This window comes from Microtus pennsylvanicus, chromosome 2 (assembly GCF_037038515.1).
Source record: "Microtus pennsylvanicus isolate mMicPen1 chromosome 2, mMicPen1.hap1, whole genome shotgun sequence".
NCBI lineage: Eukaryota > Metazoa > Chordata > Mammalia > Rodentia > Cricetidae > Microtus > Microtus pennsylvanicus.
Window position 1 is genome coordinate 82,895,072 of NC_134580.1, and position 11,989 is coordinate 82,907,060.

Consider the following 11,989-nt stretch of genomic DNA (forward strand, 5'->3'; position numbering starts at 1 on the left):
AATCTTGTCTTTTTCAAACTTCCAGGTAGGTTTATATATGTTTTTCTTTGGGTTCACTGTATTAGTTAGCTTCTCTAGGATCATGAACTATAGGCTCAATGTCCTTTGTTTATAACTAGTATCCGCTTTGAGTGAGCACATACCATATTCATATTTTGGTTCTGGGTTACTTCACTCAGGATAGTGTTTTCTAATTCCAACCATTTGAAAGCAAAATTCAAGATATCATTGTTTTCTACTGCTTAGTAGTACTCTATTGTGTAAATATGCCACATCTTTTATCCATTTTTCAGTTTAGAGACATCTAGGTTGTTTCCAGGTTATGGCTATTACAAATAATGCTGCTGTGAGCATAGTTGAACAAATGCTTTTCCAGTATGATTGAGAATCTTTTGAGTATGTGCCCATGAGTGGTATTGCTGGATCCTGAGATAGTTGATTCCCAGTTTTCTGAGAAATCTCCATACCAATGTGGGGTTGGAGATCTTTTTCCATTAAGTAGGCTGCCTTTTCATCTTGACTGTTGACTCTGCCCTGTTTTTTTTTTTTTACAGAAGCTTGTCAGTTTCAAGAGATCCAATTTATTTATTGTTGTACTCAGTGTCTGTGCTATTGGAGTTATATTTAGAAAGTTCCTCCTGTGCCCATGCATTGAAGACTACTAACCACTTTCTCTTCTATCAGGTTCAGTGTGGCTAGATTTATATTGAGGTATTTAATCAATTTGGATGTGAGTATTGTGTGTGGTGATAGATATGGATCTATTTTCATTCTTCTACATGTTGACATTCAGTTATACCAGCACCATTTGTTGAAGATGCTTTATTTTTTCCACTCTATAATTTTAGCTTCTTTCTCAAAAATCAGGTGTTCATAAGTGTATGGATTAATATCTGTATATTCAATTTGATTACATTGGTCAACCTCTCTGTTTTTTTGACAATGCCAAGCTGTTTTCATTACTATAGCTCTGTAATAGAGTTTCATATCAGGGATGGTAATGTCTCTGGAGGTTTCTTTATTATACAGGATTCTTTTGGAAATCCTAGATTTTTGATTTTCCATATGAAGCTGACTATTGTTCTTTCAATGTCTGTGAACAATTGTGATGGGATTTTGATGGGGATTGCATTGAACCTATGGATTGCTTTTGGAAGGATTGCCATTTTTATTATGTTGATCTTAGCTATCCATGAGCATGGGAAATATTTCCTTTTTCTGCTATCTCTTCAATTTCTTTCTTCAAAGACTTAATGTTATGATCAAATAGGTCTTTCATTTCTTTGATTTGTGTTGCCTCAAGATGTTTTATGTTATCTGTGGCTATTGCGAAATGTGATGTTTCTCTGTTTTCCTTCTCAGCTTCATTTTCATTTGTATATAAGAGGGCCACTGATTTTTTTTAGTTGATCTTATATCCTGCCATATCACTGAAGGTATTTATCAGCTGTAGGAGTTCTCTGGTAGAGTTTTTGGGGTCACTTATATACACTATCATATCATCTGCAAATAATAAAAGTTTAACATCTTCCTTTCTAATCTGAATCCCTTTGATATCCTTTTGTTTTCTTATTGCTATTGCTAAAACTTCAAGAACAATGTTGAAGAAATATGGAGAGAATAAGTGGACAGCCTTGTCTCATTCCTGATTTTAGTGGAATCATTTTGAGTTTCTCTCCATTTAATTTGATGTTGGCTGTTGGTTGGCTGTATACTGCATTTACTATATTTAGATATATTCCTTGTATCCCTGATCTCTCCAAGAACTTTATCGTGAAGTGGTGTTGGATTTTGTCTAATGCTTTTTTGGCAACTAATGAAATGATTATATGCATTTTTCTTTCAGTTTATTTATATAATGGATTACCCTGAATCTCTGGGATGAAGCCCACTTGATCATGGTGGATGGGTTTTTTTTTGTTGTTGTTGTTGGTGGTGGTGGTGGTGGTGGTCTTTTTTATGTGTTCTTTGATTCAGTTTGCCAGTATTTTATTGAGTAGTTTTGCTTCCATGTTCATGAGTGAGACTGGTCTGTAATTCTCTTTCTTGGTTGAGTCGTTGTGCAGCTTTGGTATCAGGGTAACTGTTACCTCAGAAAAAGCTATTGGCAATGTCCCTACTGTTTCTATCATGTCGAACACTTTGCGGAATATAGGTATTAGTTCTTCTTGGAAGTTCTGGTAGAATTCTGCACTAAAACCATCTGACCCTGGTCTTTTCTTGGTTGGGAGGTTTTGATGACAGGAAGCTATTTTCTTCCACTTTATAGGTATATTTAAATTGCTCACTTTGTCTTGATTTAATTTTTGTATATGGTATCTATCTAAAAAATTCTTCATTTCTTTTACCTTTTCCAGTTTTGTGAAGTACAGACTTTTGTAGTATGACCGAATGATTCTCTGGATTGCCTCAGTGTCTGTTGTTATGACCCCCTTTTCATTTCTGGTTTTCTAAATTTGGATGTTCCCTCTTTGCCTTTTGATTAGTTTTATAAGGGTTTGTCTTTCTTGTTGACTTTCGCAAAGAACCAGCTCTTTGTTTCATTGATTCTGTGTATCATTTGTTTGTTTGTTTGTTTGTTTCTATTTTGTTGATTTCAGCCCTCAATTTGATTATTTACTGTCTTTTACTACTCGTGGGTGAGTCTGCTTCTTTTGTTCTAGAGCTTTCAGGTGTGCTGTTAAGTCACTAATGTGAGCTTTTTCCATTTTATTTATGTGGGCACTTAGTGCTATGAACACTCCTCTTCGCACTGCTTTCATAGTGTCCCACAGTTTTGGATATGTTGTGCCTTCATTTTCATTGTGAATTCAAGGAAGACTTTAATTTCCATCTTTATTTATTCCTTGACCAGGGGTGGCTCAGTAGTTCACTGTTCAATTTCCATGAACTTGTAGACTTTCTGAAAGTATATTGTCGTTAAATTCTAACTTCACTCCATGGTGATCCGATAAGACACAGGGGTTACTCCAATTTTTTTGTATATGTGGAGTTTTGCTTTGTTACTGAGTATGTGATCAATTTAGAGAAAGTTCCATGAGGTGTTGAGAAGGTATAATCTTTTGTGTTTGTGTGGAATGTTCTACACACATCTGTTAAGTCCATTTGATTCATGTCATCTGTTAGTACTCTTATTTCTCTGTTCGGTTTCTGTCTGATTAACCTGTCCATTGGCAAAAGTTGAAGTGTTGAAGTCTCCTCTTATTAGCGTGTGGTGTTTGATTTGCAATTTAAGTTTTAGTAATGTTTCTTTTGCATGTGTGGGTGCTCTTGTATTAGGGGCATAGATGTTCAGGATTGAGACTGCATCTCAGTTGGTTCTGTTATGAGATTAAAGTGTCCTTCTCCATCTCTTCTGACTGATTTTAGTTTGAAATCAACTTTGTTAAACATCAGGATAGGTACACCTACTTGTTTCTTATTTCCATTTGATTGGAAAACTTTTTCCCAACCACTTACTCTGAGGTAGTCTTTGTCTTTGATGTTGAGGTGTTTTTCTTGTATACGGCAGAAGGCTGGATCTTGTTTTCATATCTATTCTCTTAGCCTGCATCTTTTGATAGGTGAATTGAGTGCATTGATATTAATGACCAGTGGCTGTTAATTCCGGCTATTTTTCGGTAGTGGTGTTTGTATGTTTCCCTTCTTTGGGTTACACTGGTGGGAGGTTATCAGATGCTGGTGTTTTTGTGGGTGCAGTTAGCTTCCTTGGTTTCAGGTTTTCCTTCTAATACTTTCTGTGAGGCTGAATTTGTGGATATGTATTGTTTAAATTTGTTTTTGTCATGAAATATCTTGTTTTTTTCCATTGATGGTGAATGATAACTTTGCTAGGTATAGTAGTCTTGGCTTACATCCGTAGTCTCTTAGAGTCTGCAGCACATCTATCCAGGACCTTCTGGCTTTCATAGTATCCACTGAGAATTCAGGTGTAATTCTGATAGGTTTACCTTTATATGTTACTTGACCTCTTTCCTTTGCAGCTCTTAATATTCTCCATTTATTTTGTATGTTTTATGTTTTGATAATTATATGGCAAGAGAATTTTTTTATTTTTGATTCAGTCTATTTGGTGTTCTTTAAGCTTCTTGTACCTTCATAGGGATATCCTTCTTTAGGTTGAAAAAGTCCTTTTCTATGATTTTGTTGAATATATTTTCTGTGCCTTTGATCTGGAGTTCTTCTCCCTCTTCTACCCCATTATTCTCAGATTTGGTCTTTTCATGTAGTCCCAGATTTCCTGGATGTTATGTGTTAAGAATATGTTGGATTTTTTTTTTTTGCCAGTGAGTCTATTTCCTCTATAGTATCTTCAGCACCTGAGATTCTTTCTTCTATCTCTTGTATTCTGTTGGTTATACTTGTCTCTGTAGTTCCTGTTCATTTACCCAGATTTTCCTTATCCAGAATTCCCTTGGTTTGTGTTTTCTGTATTACCTCTATTTCAGTCTTCATGTCTTGAACTGTTTCCTTTACCTGTTTGTTTTATCTTGGGTTTTTTTTTTTTGAGGGATTTATTGCTTTCTTCCAATTTTTTGTTTGTCTTCTCTTCTATTTCTTTAAGGGAGTTTTGCATTTCCTGTTTAAAGGTCCCCATCATTTTCATAAAGTTGGGTTTAAAGTCGTTTTCTTCTGCTTCTTCCGGGTTAGGATGATCAAGTCTTCCTGTTGTGTGAATGCTGGGTTCTGGTGTTATTATGTTGCTTGTAGGTTGTTGGAGGAATTCTTGCACTGGCACCTACCCATCTCTTATTTTAAATGAGGCTGGCAGTGTCTTTCTGTCTTGGTCCAATCCTTGCAGTGGCTGTCTGAGAGTTTAGGAGTTTTTCTTGGTCTGCTCTGTACTGTCAATATCTGTCTCAGAAAGCCTCTGAGGTCTCTATAAGTCTGTTCTCTTCATCTTCTCTCCTGGTTTGCTCTCTTTGTGCTCTCTTAATCCCCTCACTGTGGTAGCAAGCTCTTGGTCCCCTCAGTATTATAGTAAGCTCTCAGCTCTTAGGAGGGGTGTGGCTTGTAGCTTGGGGGTCCAGTGGATGGGTTTGGGCTTGGGGGGAGCCTAGCCACAGGAAACTCCCTTCTGGATGGCTAGAAAAGCTGAGGAGGTTGGGGGAAGAGCCCAGGTTTTTGTCCCACTGTGGAGGTGCTGAGAGTGAGGCATCTCACCATGTGGCTGGTCACTCACCTCTTAAGTCCCCTTGGTATTAGAACAAGCTTTGTTTCCAAGTAAGAGTTTTACAATAAAATTTACAAGAGATAAATAAACAGGCAACTTGAACATATAGATCATGATTCATGTTATGTGAGAAAAATAAAATATAAAGTAAATATTGATTAACTTATTCAATTTAGATTCTCTATCTAATGACCTTCTATAGGAAATATTCACAAAAGAGAAATGTGCAAAAATACTGGAATGATTCAGTAATGAATGAAATGAAAGCTACAGAGAGACAATCAATAGAAGGAAAAAACTGCTGAATTAAATCAGTCACTATGCTTTAAAAATGTGTTGATCTCAGAATAGAAGCCATGGTATGTGCTACATTGAAGAAGAAGTTTTGTTTTTTTTTCCCATAGGAAACTAAAAGCTATGGATTCTTTAAAACTAAATAGATATCAGATACTTTATGTACTAATGCTTCAACATATGCTCATCATTAACTCAAGAGCCTCAGATGGACCATTTTTTATATAGTTTTTTTTATTTTTTTATTGAGAAAAGGAGAAAAAAAACAAGTTTCCACCTCCTCCCAGCCTCCCATTTCCCTCCCCCTCCTCCCATCCTCCCCTCCCACCTTTCTCCCCCTCCCCCCACTCCTTTCCCCCTCCCTCTCCAGTCCAAAGAGCAGTCAGGGTTCCTTGCCCTGTGGTAAGTCCTAGGTCCTCCCCCTTCCTAGAACAAGCAAGTTTTGATTGCAACAAATGTAGAGAGACAGAGATAGCAGCCATGAAATGACAGCAAGAATGAGGGAAGGAAGTTAAAGGCAGAGAGGAGGAGGGAAAGGAAAGAAGGGAATTACAGAACCAATATTTTAGAGAAAAGAAATAATAAACTGAGACTGAGATGAACCTAACATCTTGTTTAACATATTCTTCAACATTCTCCCACAGAGATTTTGTTTTTCATGCTTTTATAAAAGTACGGGTATTTTTATTGTTAAAAACAATTGTCCTCTAAAGACAGGATTTTTATCATTTTTTTCTCTCCCTCACCTCCTCCAGTCTCTCTTCCCCAACTTCCCTTCTCCCCCAGATCCACTCCCCTCTGCCTCTATTGAAAGATGAGCAGGCCTCAGAGACATCAACCAAAACCGCGTAACAATATACAATAAGAACAGGCACATTCATACCATCATAGCAATGCTGGACAAGACAACCCAGTAGGAGGAAAAGTGTTCCACTAATAGTCAGAGACAGCCCTCTTTCCCACTCTAAAAACACCCAAAAGAACACCAAGCTATTTAGTCTTAATATATATGCAGAAGACCTAGGGCAGATTCCTTCGGGTTCCCTGATTTCTGCTAGATCCCGTGAGTTCAGGACAGTTGATTCTGTGGGTCATGTTCCTGTGGTATCCCAGATTCCTCTCCTCCATAACTCCCAAACTCTGAGTAAATATTTGGCTGTGGGACTGCATCTGTTCCCATCAGTTGCTGGATGAAGTCTGTCTGGTCTCTTTGATGAGGATTCTCTAACCTCTGGTCACAGAATACTCTGCAAGAGGGCAAACTGTAGGACAAAGGTTTTATTTATGACTGTGTGACAGAAATTCCTGCTGGCCTGGCACCAAAAGGTTAGCAAGCAACCTCCATGAATCCAGCTGAATGGCGTAGATTTGTAGTTAGCACCAGCCCTAATCCATACTTTGTGATACAGATGCCTTTTGCTGCCCTGCGTGAATATTGTCTGAGAGCTTCCCACAGATATACAGCCTATGCAAACCTTGGTTAAGGGAAATTCAGAAAACTGTGGTACCTCATAAATCAGGTATTTTCCCTTGGCATTGTATTTTTGGAAGCTTCATTCAGGTTGTTTTGAAATAGGGAATTCTACTAGCTAAAGTGTAAACAGGGAAAAATTAAAATGCAAAGGGCTAAGAAAAAGTGCCTCAGTCCACGGAGGCTGAGTCCCCTGAGGCTGCAAAAACTAAATTCATTCTCAAGGTTTTCTGAGTCTTCATTTCAGCGACCCCTGCGAACCTACGCATCAGCGCCATGGTACCAGCAACATGGCTGCTTTGGTGTCCTAATACCTCCACAGAAGATAGCTGGGTCAGGATCTGTCTCCCGTTTCTAGGGTTCTTTGCTAGAATTACTCTCATAGATTCCACGGAGTTTCCATTTTACTAGGTTTCCACCTCGCTCCTGAAATGTCCCCCAATTTTCTCCCTCACCCTGAACTGATCCCTCCTGTTTCCAAGTCCACTTGTCCCCAGCCAACACTTGAAATCTATTCTATTTCCCCTTCCCTGGGAGATAGTTTTATCCCCTCTTAAGCCACTCTTGTTAACCTTTCTGGGTCTGTAGACTAGAGCATAATTAAACTTTACAGCTACTATCTACATATGAGTGCGTATAGACCATGTTTGTCTTTCTGGGTCTGTTTACCTCATTCGCTATCATTTTTTTTCTAGTTCAGTTTATTTATTTGCCTGCAATTTTTTATGATTTTATTTCGTTTTTAATAGGTGAGTACTTTATTGTGCAAATGTATCACATTTTCTTATTTCATTCTTTGGGTGGAGCAACACCTAGGTTGTTTCTGGTTTCTGGTTATTATTAATAAAATTCGTCATGAAATCAAATATTGAAAAGATTCTACTCTGACATGGTTAATTTTATGTGTGTATAATGTTAAATACCAGTAACAGTCTTTTTTGTAAAATGCTAGCCTTGGTGTTTCTGTGATTTTCTTATATTACTAATCTACTTTTTATTTTATTCATTCCTACTCTTAAAAGCTAGACTTCTTTATGTTGGTTTATTTGAACTGTTACTTCTTCTATTCAATTCTATACCTTTGTTCAAGTACAGTTAGTGAATTAAAATTGTGTATATTTAAGATGAAGAGTAATGCTTTGACATATTTGTACCCCATGAAATAATGTCCACAATGAAGCTAATAAACAAATTGGATTTATTTTAAGTTACCAATGATCTTGTATATACGGATGTAGAGAGAAGTCTTTGGACCCCACACCTGTGTAAGCAATTCTAAATTGTGTAACACTGTTTAAATGAAATGGAAATGGGGTATCCTGCAGTGGTACCTATAGCGTAACAAACTCTGCCAGGCCACAGACCACATGGCTGGGGGTATTGAGAGATCTGGCCCTTGAAGTTCTGCAGGCTTCACCCAAAACACTCTCCACCAATATGCTCCATCATTGCTCACCCCACCCTGTATCAGGATCCTCACTGCCAAGCCTTAAGCACAAATGACCAGTTCTGGATGCAGTACTAACTCTCCTATTATTCTCTTCACTTTGCTACAAAAATCTCACTACACCTCCAACTCACTGTTCTTCCTTGGAACTTCAACCAAATGGTCTGAAAACTCAATTTTTAAAAATTCAACTAACAACCTAACCTAAGAAGCCAAGACCTATCTTAAATCCACAACTAATATTGGAATAATACTTCCAAAGAAATCATCAATCATATAGCAATTGTCACCAACAAGAATAATTAGGAAGTAAAAGATAGTCAAAGCCTCCCTGAGCAAATAGGAAAGTGTTCCTTGGATTATTAGACATGAGCTTAAACTATACTTCAATGGCATGATAATCAAAGCAAACTCCATTTGGAGGTTCTTCAGTGTTAATCATATTCTATTGAAGTAAGCAAGTTGTAGCTGCAAGAAGCATACGTGTCGCACTGTCAAGAACAGCCTCATGTTATTAAAATATTTTAAATGCCATATTCTGTAGGTCTTTGAAGTGTTTAAAGACCATGCATCTATGTAAAATATCTTTTAACCTTGAAAACATACCTAATGTTACTATAAATTTGATAACTATAGATGACTAACTACTAACCTATATTTTTATATACTTTACACTTTTGAATGAGCTGCATAAGAACAATACCCAAAGCGAGAATGGAAATGTACATACAGAATAATGAAATTAACTTTAATTTTGTTTCAATAAACCAAAATCCATACCAATGTAAAATATTTTAAGATTTAGAGTTGTGTTTTTTTTTGGATTAAAGTAGATTAAAAATATACCTTTATCTTATTTCTATATTATATCCTCTTTTCATTTATAAAGAGATATTTCAATTTAAACCTTTTTAAGCCCATTGTCTGACTATAACCAATAGCAAGTTGTAGCCAACTCCCTCCCCTTAAATGATAACAAACATCCATAACCCATCTTTTGGGAATGTGGACATTGCATTCTCCAAACTACTTCCTATTGCCTGATTGCTGGTATCATTAGGGGAACATTGAGAAAACAGGGATAATAATGAAATCCTGGCTGGTGTAGTCCATAACATTGTACTATCTCAGTCAATAGCCTTGAAGCGCTTTTTGATGCAAAATTTGAGGAGACAATAACAGGGGCATTTTGAAATGCTGGATTACCTGCACTACAAATTTTTATTAGTATGTGGTCCTCTTGTCCTGAAAATATATACACTTTCAAAGTTAGCATACTTTGTATGTATAAATATGTGCTGTGTACAAGTCGGCTGAATTTTTTTGTTTTGTTTTGTTTTCTGTTTGAGCAGGTAAAATGTACATTATGTTTCCTTTAGTTCTTCTAGTTTTTTTTTCATTTTTGTAGATACAGTTTTCTCAGTGTCTTCCCTAATCAAACCTAATTTTTTTAACCCAGAATGAATCCACATCTTCTTGTTTCCTGTAGAAATAAAAGCATAGCCTCTCCCCCAAAGCAATACACATTTTGACTTATATTTTGAAGTCAAGATATTTTTAAAATATATAGGCTGGTTTAATTATAATCCAGTGTCTCTTAGTGACTAACAAAGTTAAAGACAACACAATAACATATAGAACCAAGACTCTCTGTGTATTTCCCATTGTTATATGTTTTTTCCTTTTATATTACTTTTTTCCTTTTTCAATAGCTTTATTTTATTATTTTAAAATCATTCATTTTTTATGACTACCGAATCATTTTTTCTCTCCCAAGCCTTTGTACATTTTTAAATATATTGCAACCTGTTTACAGGCTTTTTTTCTGTCTGAAATTGTCTTTGTTGTGTATCTATTATCTCTTTATGACCACATGAGCCTTTAAACTCCTAAGCCATATAGCTAGGACTTCTGCCTCTATTTTGGTGGCTGGCTCTACACTGCTGGATTCCTAGAGAATCTAGCTTCATGGAAGAAGTACCAGCAAGATTCCCCAATTACTGTCCCAACTCTTGGGAGATGTTGGGTCCACATTCCATCCAAGTAGTACATCACCTGCCGCTCATAAGCCCCATTTATAGAAGCAGGGCCTCTTTAAAAAGTTGCGCACATTTTTTTTTTCTGCTAACAATGAGCCAGTCAGGAAGCCTTCTCTTAATGGAGTTACACCTTTACTTGCTGCTAGCCTATATATGGAAGGGCAGTTTCCAAGAAGTCAAGTTTGACTCAGTTTTTGTGTGTTTAGAACCCTTTCCTAAGTTATGTCAGGTCTTATGTGGAAATTCTGACCCAATGTTGGCAGAACATAGATTAATATAAATGGGTTAATTATAGTTGTAAAAGCTAGTTAGTAATAAACCTGAGCTATCCGCCAATCATTTCTAATTAATATTAAGCCTTTTTGTCTGTTATTTGGGAAATGAAAGGTTAGAAAGAAAGTCTGCCTACAAAGAAGTCCCTTTGGAATGGAGAAAGTTGCTTATGAACCTTTTCATAGCATTTTTCATCTCTTTATTTCTCAATGTATAAATGGCTGGGTTTAGGAGAGGTGTAAAAACAGAGTAAAACACAGCAAAAAATTTGTCCAACCAGGTGATATTGAGTGGCCACACAAAGATGAAGATACAGGGTACAAAAAATATCATAACTACTGTGATGTGGGCACTGCATGTGGATAGGGCCTTAGATGCACCAGATTTAGAGCTCTGGCGAACAGTGATAAGAATATATGTATAGGAAATGAGCAACAGAATGAAACATGTTACAGCCACAACCCCACAGTCAGCATTCATTAATGTATGTAAATAATGAGAATATATGCATGCTAACTTGATTACCAATGGCATATCACAGAAAAAGCTGTCAATTTCTTTTGGGCCACAAAAAGGTAACTGGACAATCACGACTATGTAACTTATACCATGTATAAAGCCAGTGGTCCAGGAAGTCAACACCAACCCAGTGCATCTTTTCAGGTTCATAATGGTGAAGTAGTGGAGGGGTTTGCAGATGGCCACATAGTGGTCATAAGCCATCACCACCAACAGTACCATCTCTCCTGCAGCAATGCAATGGGCAAAGAAGACCTGGGACATGCAGCCTGCAAACGAGATGGTCTTGTTTTCCCTGAGGAAGTCGGATATCATCTTTGGAGTAGTAATAGAAGAAAGCCACATATCGACAAAGGACAGATTGGCCAACAGAAAGTACATGGGAGAATGGAGATGGGGGTCAGTGGTGATTAAAACAAGGATGACAATATTTCCAGACACGATGAGCAGATAAAGTACCAAAAACATCACAAAGAGTATGACCTGAACACTCTGTGAGTGGGCAAGTCCCCAAAATATAAATTCTGACACCACGGACTGATTGCCTCCATCCATTTCACTGAGTCCTCAGAAGTGATCTACAAATTAAGAAAGATTATGAATTAGCCATATGAGGAAGGCTACTCCCTTTATAGAACTTAACATTCACTTTGAAACTTACTGAGATAAAAATACATGCATAGAAAGAGGAATCTAAGGCAACAATGAGTGACCCTGCTGCCCAAGTGAAAGCTAATGAGCCAAGAGCAACTCCCCACGAAGAGAAGCATCAG

The 11,989-nt window shown here is 37.1% G+C and overlaps 1 protein-coding gene across 1 annotated transcript; it reads right to left on the reverse strand.

Annotated features, from left to right (window-relative positions):
- Window positions 1–10,829: 10,829 nt before the first annotated feature.
- LOC142844278 (olfactory receptor 4K3-like) lies at window positions 10,830–11,774 on the reverse strand. Its single transcript, XM_075962614.1, has one exon. It carries the CDS (start codon window positions 11,769–11,771, stop codon window positions 10,830–10,832), a length of 942 nt encoding a protein of 313 aa, XP_075818729.1. The 5' UTR covers window positions 11,772–11,774.
- Window positions 11,775–11,989: the final 215 nt, after the last annotated feature.